At 43.0% G+C, this 20,911-nt stretch overlaps 1 protein-coding gene across 4 annotated transcripts in view; it reads right to left on the bottom strand.

Moving 5' to 3' along the window:
• LHFPL3 (LHFPL tetraspan subfamily member 3) overlaps window positions 1-20,911 on the bottom strand; it is a 261,929-nt gene that overhangs the window by 31,121 nt on the left and 209,897 nt on the right. For 2 of the 4 annotated variants that reach the window (XM_032180570.1, XM_032180569.1), the window contains exon 3: window positions 19,189-19,216. The exons of 1 other annotated variant lie outside the window; for it this stretch is intronic. In XM_032180570.1, the coding sequence (XP_032036461.1) occupies window positions 19,200-19,216 (17 nt within the window). In that variant the 3' untranslated portion in view covers window positions 19,189-19,199. Of the gene's footprint in view, window positions 1-19,168; window positions 19,217-20,911 lie in introns of all 4 variants that reach the window. One more of the 4 variants, XM_032180568.1, reaches the window with a different exon arrangement.

Below are 20,911 nucleotides of genomic sequence, written 5' to 3'. Positions count from 1 at the left end.
TAGTTGATAGATTATTTTTCAGGGCTTTGGGATTTCCCTGATCAACTTTATGATTTTCAGGCTTTTTAGGTTATTTTCTTTCAGCTAAGATTCAGAGTGGTCTTTCTTATGTGTTCCTACATGAAAAGAAGGTCTTTTTTGGCCAAATGAAGGCTATGCTTGTTGGCTAGACATCAGTATGTAAAATGTTGGGGCAGCAAGAAAGAGATGCTGCCCTACTCGAACCTGCCTTTAAGCAAAATTCTGGAAAGTGATGTTCAAAATAAAATTCCTAATCTCTTTTTGATCAGGTTTTGTGCAAGTCTGGGGGCCAGAAAAAAATTCAGTGCTTGCGCAGTGAAGTGGCAGTAGCTGCTTGTCTCCTGACCTGAGCCTGCACAAGCAGAGCTGTGTCACATCTGCACTTCTAAGCTCTTCTCAGCCCATAATTGAGAACTTCTGACAGGAAAGTTAACATCTTCCCTCCTAAAAGGAAACCTTTACAGCACGGTGAGCACCCTTCCTAACAGCATAACCACGTGCTTGTAATGCAAAATTATCCAGGGTCATAAGGTCCCAAATACAAGGACCTGCTGGGGACTGGCTGACATTCAGCTCTGAGAAGTTTTGGAGTCTGCCATGGTCTTTGCTGCTGTTGAGGAGGCGATTCCTGCTCTCCACACTCCCACACCTGGGAAACCCACCAGACCATGGGGGCTGAACTGAAGCCCTGCTCCAGGCAGGATGGATGGTGCAGAAAAGCATGGAGCGACAAGGAAATGCACTTTAGGCTGCTTTACTGAAGGACATATGCCCTGTGTGACCTGGGAGGGACATTCATGATGCACCATGAAACTGTTTCCAGGGCAGATCCAACCCTAGGAGTGCTGGAATTGTGGGATAACATGTGCAAGGCAGTGCTGACCTGGCCAGGGTTGGCAGCAGGACTCACACACAGCTTTGCAGCTGGGCTGCTCCTGGACATCATTTGCCACATCTGGGTGATTTTGATGGTGCAACTAGATATTGTGTGTATGTATCTGTGGTTTTATGGCATCCTGTAGCCAAATCACAATGAGAACTGGCACTTTCACAGTACTTCACACAGGAATTAAAACAGGGACAGAAGACCAGTCCTTGTATCACACCAGCCTCACCAATGACAGGTGGAAAGAAAAGAGACTAAGGAAAGTGTAAAAGAAATGTTAGATAAGCTTTCTGATGATGCATGTGTGTGCTTGGAAGGTTGCCTACTTTCCATTTACATAAGCCAGTCTACTAAGTGACTTGAACCATCTCTGCAAGTCTTGTCTCTGGTGTTCACCACAAGAGATACAATCTGAGAAGTGTTTGCACAGCATTTAGGAAACACAGCTCAGATAAACTGCTGTGAAAATAACTGCAGCACTTGTTGGTAAAGCATATTCTTAATGTATTTATCAGTGGTTCACTGTCCAGCTGAAAGACTGCATTTGTTCATTTCATGCAAACCCATCTTAGGTCTGATACTGTTAAAATATTTTAATTAACCACTTGCATAATGGAATAGTGGATCTCTTCCATTTGCAGACCGTGGTTATCCAGGAAGGGCTGACAGTGTGTTGTAGTACAGAATTAGTATCCAATATTCAGAATGAATTAGAGAAATGTCCTGAAAAATAGGACACAGATCAATAATGATATATGCATGGGCAGAAGAAACAGCTGTAGAAAATATAAGCTAGGGATCAACTGACTGCATGAGTCCATGGCGCCTTTCTGTTGTGATTGCCTTTTGGGCACTGTCCCTGTCTTACACCTGCTGCCCCTCGTGGCAGGTGTGACAGCCCTTTGTGGACTCTGGATCACTGAGGCTGTTTGTAAGCCAGGTGACAAGTGAGGACTTGAGGAGATGCTATTTGCAGTTTCCCCTGGAATTAACTGGAGGAATTAACTTTCATTGGGGCATCATGCTTTCTCCCCAGATAGCTTACAGCGAGGGCATTTCCACCACACAGGGAAAGAAAGACTCCCCAGCCTTCATTTCTGTGCCAACTGTACTGTCTATTTTTAACAGCAGGCTCCCATTAGCATTTGTTTGCTAAAAATAAACATATTTCAAATACAATCCATTATAAAGCACATTAGGGTAAAGGCAATTTATGCTTCAGCCAGGAAGAAATATTTTTAAGAGACAAATTGGCTCGTGCATATATGCGTGGCTTGTTCTCGGTGCATGTGGTGCCAGCTGAGATGATGCTCTGACTTCAGCAGATTGATGGGATGGGTCACAAAATTCAGGAAGCTGTTGAAGAGCTCAGTGCAACATCCTCTTCTAACTCAATTAAAACCATGACCATAATTATGTAAGAGAAAAACAAAAAAGGGATGAGACAGGTGAATGCGTAGAAACATTCCTTCCTTATAGCTGCATCACAGCACAGTTGTAACAAATGGGTGAACAAAGTGTTTATTATTTTATTTTATTTTATTTTATTTTATTTTATTTTATTTTATTTTATTTTATTTTATTTTATTTTATTTTATTTTATTTTATTTTATTTTATTTTATCTTATTTTGGGGGGAGGGGGTTGGAAGGAGAGGATGTCTTTATTATATTGAACATAATGGCTTCCTACAACCTCTAGTCTCCACATTGCTGCTTCTCGCTTGCAGTACAGGGGGATATTACAAGGGTACAATTTTGAATCAGAAAAATTGCCAATGCATAAAGATTTTGAAGTGGGTTTAGATGACCTGCTGAGCCAGGAGTTGCAGCTGGAAGGTAACCTCTGGTGGATCTCACCTTCATGAATTGCCTAGCCTCCCTTTGATCAAAAATAAAATAAAATAAAATAAAATAAATAAATAAAAATCCAGTCTTCCAAAGTCTTCCAAAGTCTCTAGTGGAAATAAAGTATTTTAAGCAAAACTTTATATCCCTGATGGCATTTTTAGCAGGAGGATTTCTAGGGCATGCAGAGAATCACTGCTCTGAACTGAGATTCATGAGTAGGAACAGAACCTGAGCCTCACACACCCCTTATAAGTGCCCCTCTCTCCTCCCTGTTGTAATTCACTACTAAAATAACATACCATAAATAACTCGCAAACTGTCAAAACATAACAACGACTCTGAGTCTCCAGGATATTTGGGGATAAAAGCAAAGCTTTCATTTACAGCTGGTGCTAATGAGCACGGTGAATGGGTCCTGAAAAATTGGGCTGGTCTGATTTTACCCACTAGAGGGGAGTGCTGTACCTAAAGTTACCAGCTCCCTCACAGCTACTGAGGGAAATACTTGTAATTTCAAAGCAAGTGGCATTATTAAGAAAATTAATTAATGTTACTTGAAATTTAATTCAAAACGATATAAAATTGGAATGTGCAAGAAAACGTTATTAAGTGTTCAAAATCCAAATATAAAAACTTTGCAGATTTAAGATCCTTCATTAAATGATATTTTGGAGTTACCAGACTTCTATTCTTTTAGAAAAAAAAAAAGCCTACAATTTTATCTGATTTTTTTTTCCTATACCGTTTCACAACGCACGGATGAAATACTTTTAATTAAAACACAGTTTGTTTAACCTCAGATATTGTATATGTAAAATGCTCCTGATGATTCACAGTCATTAGTGTTAAATGTGCAAAACCCAATGCCCCAGAATAGCATGGTGCCAGGATCCTCAGCTAATCACTGACACCTGAAACAAAGTGCAAAGAGGGAGGCAAGAGCCCAGGTGTGCTTCCCACCACCTTAGATGTGCTGCTGGGGAAAGGCCACAGCTGGTGGGACAAAGAAGGCCCTGAAGGTGGGGGCAGAGAAACCTCTCACCACTAAATCTCTGTGGCTACTTCAGCCCACTCTTCCTTACTGGTTTTGTGTCACAAATCCTTAAATAAAGATGTATATTTTGCATCTACCAGGTTCCTGCTGTTCTCTTGTCTCTCAAAACACCTGAGATCAGTCCCTGGGTGTATCTGCTCCAACCCTCTTGCTCAGAGCAGGGTCAGCTACTGCAGGCTGCTCAGGCTGGTGTCCCATCAGCTTTTTCAGCATCTCCAGGGACAGAGACTCCTTTCCTGACAAGCTGTTTCCAGCTGGGCAGCCCCCAGCCTGTCCTGGTGCCCAGGGTTACTCCTTCCCAGGTGCAGGACTTGGCATTTCCCCTTGGAGAACATCATGAGGCTCCTGTCCACTCATTCCTCCAGGCTGTCAAGGTCTCCCTGAATAGCAGGACAAGCCACTAGTGCACCAACCACTCCTCTCAGTTTTATACCTGCCCCATCATCCAGGTCACTAATGCAGATGTTAAACAGTATTTATCAGCCCTGTTATTAACCCCTTGGGTGCTCCAGTGGTGACTGGCCTCCAGCTGGACACCATGTCACTGATCACATCCCTTTAAGCCCAACAACCAGATTTCAATCCACCTCACTGTCCCCTTACCTAGGCTGGACTTCATCAGTTTGTCCATCAGGATGTAAAGGCAAACCATGTCCAAATCCCTGCTGAAGTCAAGATAAACAACATCTACTGCTTTCCCCGTGTGCACTGAGCCAGTCATGTCATTGTACGAGGTTTTCAGGTTTGTCAGGCATGACTTACCCTTTGTAAGTCCACGCTGACTCCTCCTGATCACCTTCCTGCCCTTTGTGTTTGGAAACAAGTCCAGGATTATTAGCATCACCTCCCAGCGACTGAGATAGCCCTGCTACGCCTATAGCCCCCCACGCCCTCCTCTTTGCCCTTCCTGAAGACAGGAGTCACACTAAGTGTTTTGTTCCTGGTATGCCTAAAATGACTATTTTTTTAAATTATTATTTTAATGAAAAATAATTTCCCTGCTCATCTTCTTAGTATTGGAATGGCAATCTTTTCAAGTGCCCTCAAAAGCAAGTTTTTTTTTTTTTTGTCTTTTTTTCTTAAAAAACCCTCTTTCTTCTTTTCTTTGCTTTCCCTCCTGGCAACGATGTTCTCGCTCAGGCAGGACCCTGTTTGACAGAGGCAAGTTTTGATGTCTCAAGGATGATCATCTGGAGGATATCCCTGCTGGGACAGGGGAGGAACAAAGGTCATTTTCTTCCTTCTCCTTCCCACACTTCAGCTCAGCCACCCCAGCTGTCAGAAGCTGTTTGGGTGTCTCTCCTTCCTCCATCCAGTTCCTCCCTTGCCTGCTGTGCTCCTTCCACAGGTGACAGGCACTTTTCTCTCACTATTAAGCTTTTCCCTTCCTACACCTATCACAGCTTCAAGCTCCTCTCTCCTCTCCTGTTCTTCATTTTCTTTTTTTATTCCAAGTTGAAAAAAGCAGGGAGCACTGGCATCCCAATTATTTATATGTAAATATTTTCTCTACGTTTGCCCTGATTTAGCAAAATTTGGAGTCCTGCAGGAGTCGAGAACAGAGCCTCTTGTATTCCCATCAGACATCCCCGCAGCTTCATTCCTGGCTAGCAAAGCAGTTTACAAGAGAGATGGAGAACTGACATTCTTTTATCCCTGCTGAAAAACTTGTTTCGTAATTCCTATTTTAAAATGTATATGCAGTCTTAATCCCCCTAATATGTAGGGTTTAATATGTATAAAAAGCCTGCTATGTACATCTTCTCAGCACAGAATTTCAATTGCTAGAAAGGCTGAGACTGAATTAAAAAGGAAGCACTGTGCATGGCAATGAGCTCATTTTGATGGGCTGAATTAATTTTAAATAATAAGGAAGTAATTTCCATCTCACTAAATGCCTGCATTTCTTCTGCAAAAATAAAACAGTATAGTCAGGAAGATACTCTTGAGAAATGAGTCTCATAGAGATAAGTAAACCAGATAGCAATTAAAAAAGTAAATAAGTCATAATTACAATTGTAAAAGGTAGTATTAAGTATTAATGCACTTCAAGCCCAGCTGCTTTGATTGAGATCTGCTTTATCTCATTAGCTTTATAATCAGAAAAATATCATCATTTGAAGATCCATAGATTTAAGCACAGACAAATACCTACAGCAGCCATCTATGGCTGTTGTGAGGAGGCAGCCACAACTGGCTAATGCGAAAGAAAAGACCATGAGAAAAAGGGGTGGAAAGAGGCAGAGGAACAGATTCCAAGGCACTCCAAGGCTTGGAGGTTTGAAAATGCAATTTTTCTCTGGATAGGCACATGTGGGACAAGACTTTCTGTTTTTGAAGCGTGACCAGAAGAAATGAGGGTGCTTCCTGTGAGAATCAAGACATTACAATGCTCATCCAGGTAGCTGAGATGAGTAAGTCCTGTCCTCTCCCCAGAAGGGAGCATTCAAATCTGTTTTCCCACCAGCAAGATGGGAACACAATGAGGCACTGTGCCTTGGTTTGCACTGGAGCCTCTTGGTCCACCCTGAGCACTGGTTTGTGGTTTCTTCAATGAGCTGAGCACAGGGAGATCTGTGAGCAGCATCCCCATGCTCTTGCGTTGGGGCTGTAACCTTTAGGCACCCTCCACATCTCTCCATGAATACAGAATTATTTTCTGCACAGCATCAGTGGTGGGATCTAAGTCATGGGTGCCTGTGTTTGTGTGTGCTCTCCTCCCCTCTAGCACAGCTGGGGTATATGGCTCCCATATATTTTTGGGGATTTGGACAAAACAACCCTCCTTTTATCCAGCATCGTGGTGGTTTTAACATCCACCAGGAGCTGGGAGATCCTGGTTCTGCTCTAATCCTCGCCCTAGCTCTTTGACTGCATAGCCCATAAAGTTCTGTAAAATGCAGCTTTCCCTGTCCTGTAAGTGAAACTTGGAGAAAGGGAATAAAAAAGCAAGATCAAGGATGACATTGTAGCCTGGTGACAGGGGCACTAAGCTGTTGAAAAGGTGATCTGACTTCCACTCTCTGCTCCCATTAATATTTAATAGTCATTAAATTAAAAGTCAGGGATGTGTAGGATTAACTGCAGGTCAGCATCCTCATACTTATATCTGAATGAGTGAGATAGTGTTCGTATGGATGGAAATAAGCTATTAGCAATGAGCACGGCCAGGATGTCAGTACCAGGCATAAATTTAAATGATTTAAGCACTGTCCCTGAGACAAGGGAAACAATGAAATGGCCGCTCCAGGACACAGGCTCACACAAACCCTGCACCAGTGCCTAAACCTGCTCCAGAGCACACGAGATCTTAAACCACTTGGCAAAAACAGCCCTTTCTTTCTGTGGATGCACTCAGGGGAACGGGACCAACACTGCCGATCACTGAGAAAACAGCCGTAAGCAGCTTTCCATGCACTCAGGAGCACTGATTGCTGAGCAGCAAGCCTTCTAAGGAGGCTGCAGCCAAGCCCCCTGTGCCATCTGAGGGAGGAACCCAGCTGTGCCCACTCCTAGCCACTGGGCTCGCTTCTGGCTCGCAGGCTGGAGGGGCTCATGGTCGTGCCATGCCGTGCCACCGAGGTACAGGAGCAGCCTCAGCCTGGCCTGCGGGGTTTGACCAGACAGCTTGCATCTCAGGTGGCTTCTTTTCCCAGGGTTGCTAAGAAACCCAAGCAGATGTCTCAGAGGCTGAAACAACTGCTTAGCGATTCCTCCCTGCCTTTTAATTCTGGGTAGTGGCAGCTTTAAGCCCCTTGGGACTTTCCCTGTGCTCCTTGTGGTGAAGAGCTGGGCAAGCAGGATGTTGGGGAGGAGAGTTTGTCCTCAGCAGCTTTTCAGGAGGGATCTAATGGCAAAGGTTGTTTCTGTGTGTGGCCAGCAGGACATGCCCTGCACCGTACTGTCTGCATGGCTCTCAGAGGTACTGCTTATTCACTGGTGTTCCTCAGGATCCCTTTCAGCAGCCCCTAACAGCCTCCACCTGAATTCCTGGAGCTGTTGCTCCAGATATGAGCCTGGTGAACTCCTCTGTCCAACTCCTACCATACAGCAGTGGTTCAAATAACAGACCTCCATTTATCCCACTGCCTGATATCTGCCCCATCCGCAGGGTGCCTGGGAGCAGGGAGAGTGCCCACCACCCTGCAGGATTTGGGCTGTGCTTGCTGGAACACCTTCAGGGAATAGAGTGGATGGTGTCCCCACAGCAGTGAGCCAGGCAACCTGGGGGCCAGTGAGGAACAGCAGACCCAGAGGAGCTTGCAGGGAACATCACCCAGGATGAAAAAATCCCAGCCACACTTAGCTGCAGTAATTAAAATGGGTGAGAAAATGGACTTGGGCAAAGGGCAGGGAGCCGATCCCATGTTTAGGCAGAGATAGGTCTCCAGATCCATTTTGTGCAGTAGCAGCACAAGGTGTTGGCCTCTGGCTGGATGGACTGGAAGGCTGATAAAAAACCTCAGGGAATAACCATCTCCTGCATAAATGACTCTGGGAACCTCGCTTCTTTATTTCTCCATCACGCAAAGATTTTTCAAAGTTCAGCTGCTTGTTCACAATTAATAATAGGTCCAACTCAGCAGAGACCTGTAATGTCTTGGAAATGTCATCTATCGAGATACACAAACGAATCTAAAACAGCCTCAAAATATTAACTATTGTGTGTGTTTGCTAACTGTGCTGTGCTGACTGTGAGGGCTGGATTGTCTTTCCCAGCATAACGCCTGTAAATCCTGCCTGTTCTCCATGGGCTCAGGTTGGTTTTATTAAGTGGTTACGTGTCGTGCTTCGAAACGCCCTGCTTTCCGACGGAGCTGTGGCTGGGACGGAGACTTACAGCCTTTCCTCCCGTAGCCTTGACGGAAACTGTTTGTTGTATCGCCTCATATATTTCCTCACTCTGGCAAAAGACGGAAATAAATCTGGCTGTTGTGTACATCCGTAAAACAGATCTCTGCTGCACAGGCCAGACCTGACACAGGCCAGACCTGACACAGTGCTGGAGTGGCCTGAGCTGAGCATTTGAACTAAGGTTGTTCTGATGAACCAGTGCTCCTGTGAGCCCCAGGTCCCTGCTGGGATGTCTGTGATGGGTCTTACTGCAATGGTACGAGCAGTGGGTCGGTGGGAGTATGTGGGTACGTGAAGGGCCAAGGCAGAAGGAAAGCAGCCACAGCCAGCAATGCTCCTTGGGGAGTGGGCATTCTCTGGGCGGCTGACTTTACATTTGAGGTCAGGTCAGAGGCCCTATCCATACCTTATTTTTCTGGCAGTGGCCAGCAGCGGATGCCTAAGACAGAGCAGAAGAACAGGGATATCTCTGGGGACGGTTCCCCAGAATATTGTGCCATATAACTGCTTGCCCCTTGGACTTGTGGAGACTCCTAGAAATTGTTGAATGGAAAAAATCTGCTTGGCTTTCTTTTTTTCCATGAATATATTCAGTTGTTTTGTTAACCCTTTTTGTATGTATGGTCTCAGAGAAGGAAATATGGGACGGTGAAGTCCAGGTTGAAGAGGGCGTTGCTGCCTGCCTGACCTCAACCCACAGCCCAAGGCCTGATGTCAACCACCAAACCACTTTCCTCTCCTGAGGGCGGATTAGCATTGACCGAACTTCTTACTCCTCAGCAGGAACTATTCACCCAGTCAGTCATTAATTTTTCAAGGGCTGCATGTGGTTTCAGATTATAAAAAAAAAAAAAAAAGGCTGGTTCGTCAATCCCAACAGCATGATTTACAGAGTTTTTGTGTGAGCCCCAAGCTAAAGCAGAAAGGGAGATGTTTCTGCAGGTCATGGAAACAGTTGTGTCAAGAACATTTTCTGCACCTTCTGTTAATATCACTGGTGATGAGGAAAAATAAGAGCATGAGGATTTTTGATTAGCTAGTTAAATGGCTATGATAACTAATTGGATTCCTCCAGACAGCTGCTATCCTTAGTAAGAAACATGACTATACTATTCTATAATTGTACAGTGTTTAGCAAATCCTGCCAAAATAATATATGATCCATGTTTTTTGTTCCTCTGAGCAAAATATTGATGTTTTTTTCTTTTTTTCTTTTTTTTTCCAGGATGTGTCTATCAGACAATGTTTAAACACATATTTGGCTGACTGACTGAGCTTCCTGTTTCTAAAAAGAAGCTGGAATAAGTCTTCAGGATGCTCAAATGGAGCTCCTATCCCAACAGGTAGTAAGAAGAGACTGTCACGCTCTGAGCATTACTAGGGTGAAGTGTGTTTAGCCAAACTGGATGATTTTCCACTAGAGAAGTGACATTGCCTATTTACTGTGTTAACATAAATCCCCAGGCCAGCACTGGCAAGAATTACTGCCCGGTTCTTATTTTTTTCAAGGAAGTCTGAGTGGCCTGTGCTTTTGCTCTTGTGGGTAGTCTATAAATACTGCCTGTTGCCTTTCATACAATGTGCTTTTCAAAGGTTATGGGAAGGGGGCAGTCTTTGTGGGACTCAATAAACTTTACCACTGTCAGTGATAGAGTTGTCTTTAAAGCTGATGGGAAGCTATGCACTTTTATAAGTCTCTGGACCAAGATTATGGAGAGAGATTTATTATTAGCACCATGTAAACTACAAATTAATTGAATTCCAAGCATGTGAATGGAGAATCATAATATTTTATACAAGCTACAGTTAATTAGACTTAAAATGTACGAGCATTGCAGTTAAGTTATGACTTGCACATATTTGGCAACACTGAAAACCTATTACAAATGATTTGACAATTTTTGCTGCAGGACATGATGTCCATCATGGCTGATACTGGCCAAATGGGATTAGCCTGTTCAAACACTCCAATTTTGGATGTAGCTTCTGCAATATCTTCATTATTGAGGAAATATAAATAAATAAATGAAGTCTACATATCCCAGCTCTAAAAACTTAACCCTTCAAGTCTTGCAGTCTTGTGCAAGGTGCACAAAATTGCCAGCCACCTGCAATAATCATTGTGGGCCACAGACTTGAATAAATTTCTCTTGTTCATGCTTCCTTGAGTCATTAGTATAAAATAGGTGTACTCTTTTTTGTTTATTAATTTTGATATGTAATTGTGAAATCTAATCTCTACTCTACAGTGATCCATTTAATCACAATTAATTCTTGTTACTTAGAAATCTTTGTGGCGTCTCTGATCTTCCTAATCTGTCATGAACACTGTCTTTAAGGAGTCTGAAAATTCACTTCTTAATTACAAAGTACGTCAGAGGCAGCTGCCATCAGGCAAATATTTTTTTTCTTTATTTTGTAAATCACAGAGCTGAAACAAGATGCTCAGGTAAAATGGTATAGCTTACAGAAAATATTTTTAAGCTTCATATTCCAGCTCAAGCACCATATACAAGGTAGAGATACTTACAGAATGAATGTCCTCTGGATGGTGGGTAGTATGTGGAGCTCTCTTTGACAGAGTCTACTCAGATAGTATTGTGTGGTTACACTGTCACTTTCCTTTTTTCTTTCCCCAGGAAAAAAAAAGCTTCTGGACATAGACATTCTGACACATTTTTCTGTTTCAAAAGTCATTCATAAATTCATTTTCCAGAGGGATTTTTCCCCTTATAATGTAATGTAATGTAATACAATAAATATAATATAATACAATATAATATAATTTAAATATAATGCCAGGTCTTTTATAGGCATGTAAAATACCCTCCATTCCTAATAATTTTATAATGGAGGAAGGAACCATGCAGCAGCTGTGTGTCTCCTAAAAAGACGGAGGTTTTCAACTCAGGATGAACTTAGGTCCCCTGCTACAGAAACTAGTGGCAGATGAAGACTGACTCTGGCTTACTCTGAAGAAAACTTGATGCTAACTTGTGCAGGAACAAGGCAGTGATTTCTCCTCCTGCCACCCCAGACATATGTTGCCTCCATGGAGGACGACAGAGCAAGAGAGCTATTGCATGTGTCTCATCAGAAGGCAACACCTCAATGCAAGAGGCGGGAGAAAGTGGAAGACAAAAGATAGACTCAAAAATGGCATAGATAAGTGTGATTTCCTGAACATGGCTCAAACCTGTCGAAAACTTGAAGATTGGTATGGTTTGAAGGTCACCGAAGGTGGCACCGGGGGAGGATGTTCTGTGTTGCAGTAGGTCTCAGAAATAGGTGGCCTGGAGTAAATGAGGAATCACCCAGAAAACCCATAAGAGTGGTTTTATGGAAACTTTTGACAGATTGGACTATGAACTTGACAAAGAGGATGAAGGTGAAGAAATGGAAGGATTTAGCATGGTTTGTTGGGGAACTGAAGCAAAGGATCAATTTTAGCTGTGACATTTTGAGGGAAGACAAGGTGAACACCAAGAGGGCCAGAACAGAGAAGGTCACAGAGACTGAGAATGAAGCTACCAGGGCCTTAGAGAGGGAACAAATAATAATGGATATTTTTGTGTGACACTGCAGAGGGAATTTCAGCAGGATTAAATGACAGCATCGGTCTCAAGAGGAGAGGAGAGATGGTGATAATGCTGGAAATTGTGCTGCGGTCCTGTGCTGCCTGGATGCAGAAGATAATATTTTTCCCAACTACAATCAAACAGGATAGGCATGCGAGGTAAGATAAGGGGGTCAGTTTTAGTTACAGCTGCATAATGAAATAAAAACATGACTTTACAGTCCTGGAGGGCAGAGATCTCCCTACAGAGGAGGGAGGGAGGTATTTTTAAAAATAAACACAGAAGACTCTAGGGGACTCAAGGAGTTGTCCAGAAGTTGACATTGCTAAGGAAGGAGGATTTAGGAAGATGGTGGAAAACCGCTGCATCAAAACAGGTGAAGGAAGAAGAGCACAAAATAGACTTTGACAGTATGAAGGACAGAAATGGGGTGTACAGGGAGAAGTCAGGCTAGAAGAATTTTTAGTGGTATCTCTGAAAAGCTATCTAACATCCACATTTTTAACCCACTGTAGCCCCACCACATACATGTACTCTTTCTCTGTTCATAAATGTTGTCTCAGAAGCATTTGAGGATTTTGGATGTTTGCCCCAAAGGTTTATCAGGTCAGAGGTGCACCTGTGCAGATCCATGCACCATGTGAAGTGTGCTCACTTGGTCCATGCTGCATGGCTCACCAATCCCATGGGCATGTGCCTGGGACAATTCAGAGTTGGATGTTGCAGTGCCCATGAGCATGCACATAAACAGGGACCCACATCCTTTCTCTGCTCTCTTAACAAGTGCTACTTTCCCATGTGTCTGGGCAGAAACAATTTGTACAGACTGAAGGGATTATGTGCTGGATTTTGCACATACAATCGATTGTACACATTGTGCACATCTGCTCTCTACCAGGGACCATCTGACCCACTGATTTTTGGATGGTTAGGTTTATCATGGCCTTGAGTCAGGCATCTCAGGTTTGCCCTACATCGTATAAAATATTCATCCAGGGGTGAGTGCACTCCCTACAGAGATGCGCTATTGATAGGGAGATGTAATGACTTAGATGAAATCATTACTTATTCTTCCTGTAAGTCATGTCCTGATTTAGTAACAAATTCCATTTGTAGATCATATTGTCTCCAGTGAGTCTGCTTTACAACAGCAGTGCAAACAAATTAAGCAAAGTTTTGATATGCTTTTATCAAAGATTTGTCTCTAGTGTCCTTTGATTTACTTCTTGAGATCTCCTCTGGCACAAACTGGATGGAAGCAATATTTTCTCCCCCTCAAAGCTGATCTGAGCTCAAGCACCTCTGAGAATATATGAGCTCTGCTTTCAGACCTGGCTTCAGGCATTCTGGAGAATGACTGCACTCCCCTTAATATATAACAGGCTGAAGATAGTTGTATGTCTTCATTTCAGTGATATTACTTTTTTCTGCATTTCTTTGGCATCCAGATGGTGGTGCTCTGTGTGTCCGGTGCCAATATCAAAATGAAAAAAAAAATAAAATTGCTGCCTTTTCTCACTGGTTGATGAAGTAAAGAGCTACAGAGGTATACCTTCTTCTTGCCTTCATCCATGTTTCCATCTAGTGAGGACCAAATTCACCAACAGATGTCATCGAGCAGGGAATATTCTTGCATTCTGTGATTTTGGAGATGCAGCACAGAGGTTAGAGGTGGGAATAACCTTTTAATTACAATTTACACCACTCCATGTATGCTGAAGATGGTTCTTGACAGCAGGAAGTATGGTTTCCAGTGAACATTTTGATATGAAACAGAAGTCTGGAAAGGGAAAAGAACACCCTGTTCCATGGGCAGCAGCAGAGAGTTTCTGTTTCTAGTCTTTCAGAGGATCATTTTCTTCTAAAAGTGCTGTGATTATGAAGATGAGCACTTTAGGTCTCATGGTACTAGCATGATTGTCATTAAGGCTACAAAAGGAAATATATATTTTAAGATAAAAAAAAAATGCTCTTAAAGATGAGCCCACTGGACAGCTAGGAAATCCAAAATAGCCATTTGTCGGGAAGACAGGTAAAGCAGCGTGTACAACAGTATTATCCACTTCTAGCTCACCTCATGTATAATAACTTGCCAGGTTAATATAATGCCAGCTTGATAAGACGCTAATGCTCTGTCAAGGTTTCTTTGCCTCTTGCCTGTCAAATTCTTTGGGCAGTCTCAGTGCAGAGAGGGAATTTCACTTTGCTATTAGGAAGGAAGGGTTTTCAAGCCAACAATGCACAGCGAATGCAACCCCTGTGACAGCAGATAACTTCTGATCATTTGGCCACATGTGGTGAGTGTTTCAGCCCTGGCTCCCATGAACTGTGGTTCCAGCAGAGTTGGCAGTGTCCAACTGACACAGGAGACCCTGTGGCAGTGCGGGCTTTGGGGCTGCAGACACTAGCACAGCCAGACCACGTTGGGTTGACCAGCCAAGCTTCTTCCATGCTGAGTGTGGGACAGGGCCCTGCCCTTGTCTATGAACTACACCAAGATCTTTGCCCCACTTCAGATCATAATGATCTGTCTTGTGGCCATTGGCCATAGGAAAAGGTTGGCATTTTGGGGATTCATGATGCAGAAGGGCTGGGCAGCCCTAATTATAAATTTGCTCTGCTGTGGGAAGGAAGGTTTGAGGTCAGCTGAGCTTTACACCATCATTGATAAAGACCCTGCAATATACACACATCAGGAAGAAGGACAAGCCTTTGGCTAAGGGAGGTGCTGATATTCCACTGGGCAGATTTTGCTTTCCCAGCTGTCCCACGGGCTTTTGGGAGCAAGTCAGTCTCTGGCGCTTAGCCAGAAAACCACTTAGATGGGATCACAACTCTCAGCCTATGGATCATCCTGCTGAATTCGCTAGGGCTCCTTACGCCCTTCCAGGAAAGAATGTGCTTTGCTGGGCTGCGTCCAGCCTTTCTCTCATCCCCATTTGTGTAAAGCTCTTTCAGGTCCCTTGAAGCCATATTAATATGCTGGATAGGCTGCAGGCACTGCCCAGGACTGCACTGCTTGCTTTAGGCACAACCACTTTCAAAAATGAACGCATAGAGCCTAGTTTTGCTTCCAGTTAAAAAGCAGCATTCTTTTAAATTGTGAGGAATATGGACATAAGGAAGAGGGGAGCTGTGCCTGTGTACTGTTCCAGCAGTACTCATGTACTCTTGTTTACTCCCTGAGTAATAAGACTTTGAGCTCATACAAAACTGGCAATGCTGGAGGGTGCAGCACATAGCTGAAAAGGACAGTTCAGGGTATGCTGTGTTACTTTCTGTTGTGTTTTGTTCTGGTTTTGTTTTTATGGATGGATCCCAGAGCTCCAAAGGTGGCATGGCAGCAGCAGCTTGAGTGAACATGACAGGATGGGTCAAGTGGAAATGCTGGGACAGAAGACCTTGTGGGGACAGCAGACCTTGCTGGCAGTGACCAGCAGAAATATCAACTAGGAAAGGACTGCCAGTGTTAGGGCATGACACAAGAAATGCCCTGCTCAGGGCAAGCCTTGCTCCATGGTGCAGAGAATATCTAACCACATAGAATAGAGGAAAACAAGCAGTAGGAAGAGAGCAGGGCAGCCTGATCGTATTGGAGAGCACTGGATGTTGTTCAGTGTTGCTGTCGGGGAAGGCAGCAGTGGTGTCAACAGATTCACTGCAAGGAGCTGTGGCCCTGCCTGGGAAGCCTGGAAAATGTGGGAAATCCCAAGGCATGTGTTGGTGTTACTGAAAGGCTGTGGAGAGAAGCCACATGGGGGGGATGCTGAAAACCAGACTCCTAACCTGACGTGGTCAGAGCTGCCTATGGCCAAAGGTTGAAAGAAATTGTGTGGGGCCATTCTGATTAACGATGGCAGTCCGGGAATGACTTTTTGAGGAGCTAGCCTTCACATGAGGGAAAAAACTGCTGTAGGCAATAACGAAAATCTATTCCTATAATTTGCTCAGAATGATGTAACTGCAGAAAGTGGCTGTGTTGAGCACTTGGTGAAGGATGGATGCTCTGATGCTTGAAGAGAAAACCAGCCAAGACAACCAGGTTTGCAGAGAGCACAACCCAGTGGGACTTGGGGATAACAGGCTTGGGATTCTAAGCTGAAAACACCAAAAAAGGGAGATACTCTGGTCACTATATGCTTGTTTACCACAAGGTTTTCAGCACTATGTGCAGATAGCTTATACTCCTTGTTCTCAAGAACAGTAATTAACAAATTAATGGCTTTGCAGAAAGGCTCAGCAGATGGCCTTTGGACATGATGGCTGGCTCTGTGGAAACTGCTGAAGCTGGCTGACTACGTGATATCATCCTTTTTCCATGCTGAGAGGCAGAAGCAGTGTGTGGTGGACCTGCACCCATGTGTGTCTGCACACAGGTGAGACGGTGACATCCAACAGCCTGCGGCGGTTCTGCAGGTCTGCCCTCTCCTACTGATGAATTTGTGTCCTGGTGTCAGGCACTTAATGTGCACACCATTTAAAATGGTGATTAAATTTTGTGGCTGCAGTTGTTAACATCATTTAAAATAACAGGATCATGCAAAAACGCAGCAGGAGAGGACTTAAGGAGGTCATGCAGACTGCTCCTTGTCCCAAGGCAGCCTAATTGCACTAATGTCACTTCTGCCAAGTTTGACTGATTTGTCCTAAAGCCTCCCCAACAGTGGTAGCTCGCAGTACCTTTAGGGAATTGTTTCCCTGCTTCGCTCTCAGAGCTGAGAAGAGGGAGGTGGCATCTGAGGGGAATTAGCCCAGTTTGGGTAATCTGAGTTTTGGACCAAGAATAGATTAGAGAAGAAAATGGGAGCAAAAATGCTTAACTAGGTGCTTTAGGAGGATGGACTATTTCTTGTTATTGTGGCACGGTGCAGCGAGACTTGAAGAGCTGAAGAAGGAGCATGATGACTTTTTAGCAGGTAGTAACAAGGGTCTACAGCGCTCCTGCCTCGGGGCCTCGGCTGAGTCTCAGAGACTCTGACTGCTTGCAGGAGCTCACCCGGGAGAGGGAGGCACTGAACTCACAAAACTGTTATTGACTCCTTGCTTTTCTGCAACCCATCCCCAGCATTAACCGTATTTGAAAATAGAGCTTCCAGGCTGCTTTTGCAATGGTTTCAAAAAATAATCTTACCTCTGTAGAGTCTTAATTTGCCTGCTCTATTTTCCCCTAGCTTTTAGTTCACCATTGATGTTAATTAGGACTTCCTTAGCCTTGTTAGCCTGGTGTTTTCCTTTGTTACTGACGATAGAGAAGGTGACCTTGCTCACCAGGTGGATTTTCTCAGCTCTGGCATTAATCATTAGTGTCTTAAAGAACAGAGGTAAGGATCTTACATGGCAAAATTGAGAAAAACTGTAAAAAACATCATGTAGACAGCAGTCAGTGTCAGTTGGCATAGGTCCAATAACTTGTAAGTAGATATGCTTCTCATAAGTCATTCTGCTCCCACACAACAGCTGCTGTGTCTCCATACATATTACATGTATAGCGTACAACAGAGTGATGTTTTCGTGGCATGATAAGAAAACACAACAAATATCTTTATGTGTAGCTTGGTTGCAAGTATCTGAAGTGGTTATACTGAGAGTAAAAACTAGCATTTTATTATTCAGAAAAGTGGAACAGTGACTGGTGCATTGACCTCTGGTGATCTAGCTTCAAATGATAACTTAAAGCACAGTGAAAATTATTTTGGTAGCTTTACTCTACTCTCCACCAACACAGTCAGGCAATTGTAGAATCATTGAAAAATTTAAGTAGAAAAGGACTTCTGGAGGACAATCCAGTCCAATCTCCTGTTCAAAGAAGTTCCAACTAGAGCAGGTTGCTCAGGGCCACGTCCAGTCAAGTTCTGAGAATCTCCAGGGGTGAGATGACACTAACTTGACTGGGCAACCTGGTCAATGCTTGATCATCCTCATGATAAAAAAATACAGTGCACTTAAAACAACAGTGGCAATCCCAGGCAAACAGAAACCCAGGCAGGGAATAACTGAGCTCTTCTTCTCAATACTAGACAGCACCAGGACTCCCATCTGGATAAATATGTTTCAAAGATACTGTGGTTTGTGTCACCTTCATAAGTGTTATAAACAGTAAGATTAAATAAATATGTAAACACAGGATCATATCATCTTTAGAATCATAGAATAATTTGGGTTGGAAGGGACCTAAAATACCACCCAGTTCCAACCCCCTGCCACGGGCAGGGACACCTTCCACCACACCATGTTGCCCAAAGCCCCATCCAGCCTGGCCTTGAACACCTCCAGGGATGGGGCATCCACAATTTCTCTTTGTTCATAGTAGTCTTTTTTTTTTTTTTTTTTTTTTTTTAAACAGAGTACTGTGAAAACATAGCATTTTTAATTCCAGCGTGGCATCTGTCACATGAAGTAAGATGTTGTACAACAGAAGAGTGGTGACAAAGCATTCACATGGCGAAGGCCCAGATGTGCATAGCAGAGCTGTACGCAGCAGCCAGATGCACAAGTATCAGGCTTAAATTTTGGAAAAGGCAAACGGGGAGCTGCTGCTTTTCAGCAACAAGCACAGGAGAAGTGTAGATACCGTTTCTGATCCATTTGAATTTCAGACTTAAATAATTCTACAGCAGGTTTCTGAGGAGCCATATCCAACACAGCCCTGATCCTTGTAGGGGCTTCTTAACGCTACTCAAAATAACATACATAGCTTGCAGATTTGCCACTAAGCAGTTGCCACAAGCTACTGAAAAAGGCAAATTATTAAGACTGTACAAAACCAAAGCCAGGAATATAAAAATCAAATGGAACACTTACATGTTGCTGAACATGCTGCCTAACATCAGAAACACAAGACAACAGCAGAAAGCCATGCAATGTAATTTGGCAGAAGCGCGCAAACATTTCACAGCTTGTCCCCTGGATGACATGCTCACACTTACATTAGTCTGTGTCACACTACCTTAACTTGTTTTAAGCATTTCCATCATCTGTGAGGTAGGGAGGGAAAAACAGAATAGTTAAGGTATAATCAAATGAGATTTCACACATTGTAGTATAATTTATAATCAATCTCATTATTTGCTATAGTGTGGAGAGTGTGAATTGTTTGGATTTCTGTCTCAGTTTATTCAGACAGGGAACTTTCTGAAAGCCAGGAGTGATTCAGTGGGTTACTAAGGAGGTGGATGAAAAAACTTAGATTAACAGAGAACAAATAGTGACAGAATATAAATAAATACATAAAAAAGCAAAGTAATCTAAAATTATTGTCTTGCCATTTTTTTTTAATCTGTCATTATAGAAAAAAAATCTTGGTAACATCTTTTGATCAGTGGACAATGTAAGCACTACGTTAACCCTGCTTCCTCATAAATATTTGAATAAGGGTGTAAAATAATAATAAAAATGCACAAATCAAAACAATGATTTAGATTAAAGATAAAACCATGTCAGTAAATAAAGATCTACAGAAGTATTTCTTCTAGATGAGATACAAGAGTAATAACGTACTATCTCTGAACCTTGATGATACATTGCTCATGATTTTTGATCATACTTCCAAAAACATTGGTACCATCTGAAAGAATCCAGGCTACCAAAGCCATATATGCACAAGACATCTTAATTGCTTAGATCTGAAGGGCGGCTGCGGTTTGTGTTTTTAATTATGCACCCATGGAAGTCTGCTCCGGTGAGATCCTACACCTTTGGTGCCCCAAGGAAGCCCAGGGGAACCTGAAGATACTTCAGACCTCAGAGGACAGTATCTTCTATCACCTACTCAGATAGTTTATTGTCAGTTTATGGTACTTTACGTAAGTGCATAAACCTCTTGTGTCTGATCAGGAAAGGTACAAAAGGTCACCCAGAAACTGAAGGATTTATATCAAGAGAAAAATGTGTGCTTGCACATCTAAATATGACACTGTTGAACAGCTAAAAATCTGTGACAAGCATGGAAGAAGGAAGAGTCCCTCTTGCAGGAGTGGCAGAGCGATCAATTGGGCTAAATTTCTGCTGCTCAAGAGGAACCCCTAAGGAGATGCTAAAACAGAATTTGAATCTTAAAGCAATCATTTCTTAACCAAGAACACAGATCAATGATTCCACTATCATCTAAAAACTGTTTGGAAAATAATTTAAGAATTCAGAAGTGAAGCTGACGTATAAACCACAAGTAGCCAAAAAACATCAGACATATTTTCTCGCTGAAACTAATATAGAAGAAATGTAAGATGCACCAGTAAAATTAGACACAGGAGCTGGAAGTATCTAAATGGATTGATTAAACTACTGACATGTTCCTGGTGAAACCAATCAAAATATTAACTTTTCTAAAGCTTCACAGTAAGCAGTAAGATTTAAAAAACAACAACAACAACAAAACAATCAAAAAAAATATTTTGCTGGATTTCTATCTTTCTTGGAAGCTGTGACTATGTGTGTACTGGCACTGGACAGCCTCCTGAAAGAAGGAGCTGGCTTGCCTCCTACCTTTATTTAGGCAATGAAAGATGGAACAGGGATGTTGAAGGGCATGTACATTGGCTGAGTACTGATGTATAAAGCAGAACAGCTCTCTTCTCTATAATGCTGGGAAAACAAAAGTGAGGTAAAATACCTTGGCCAATAAGTGATATTGACAGCAATTTACTTTTTCCCCTATTTTAGTTTTCACCTCC

This window comes from Aythya fuligula, chromosome 1 (assembly GCF_009819795.1).
Source record: "Aythya fuligula isolate bAytFul2 chromosome 1, bAytFul2.pri, whole genome shotgun sequence".
NCBI lineage: Eukaryota > Metazoa > Chordata > Aves > Anseriformes > Anatidae > Aythya > Aythya fuligula.
The sequence above is the reverse complement of the archived record's forward strand: the minus strand, read 5'-3'. Positions and strand labels throughout refer to the sequence as shown.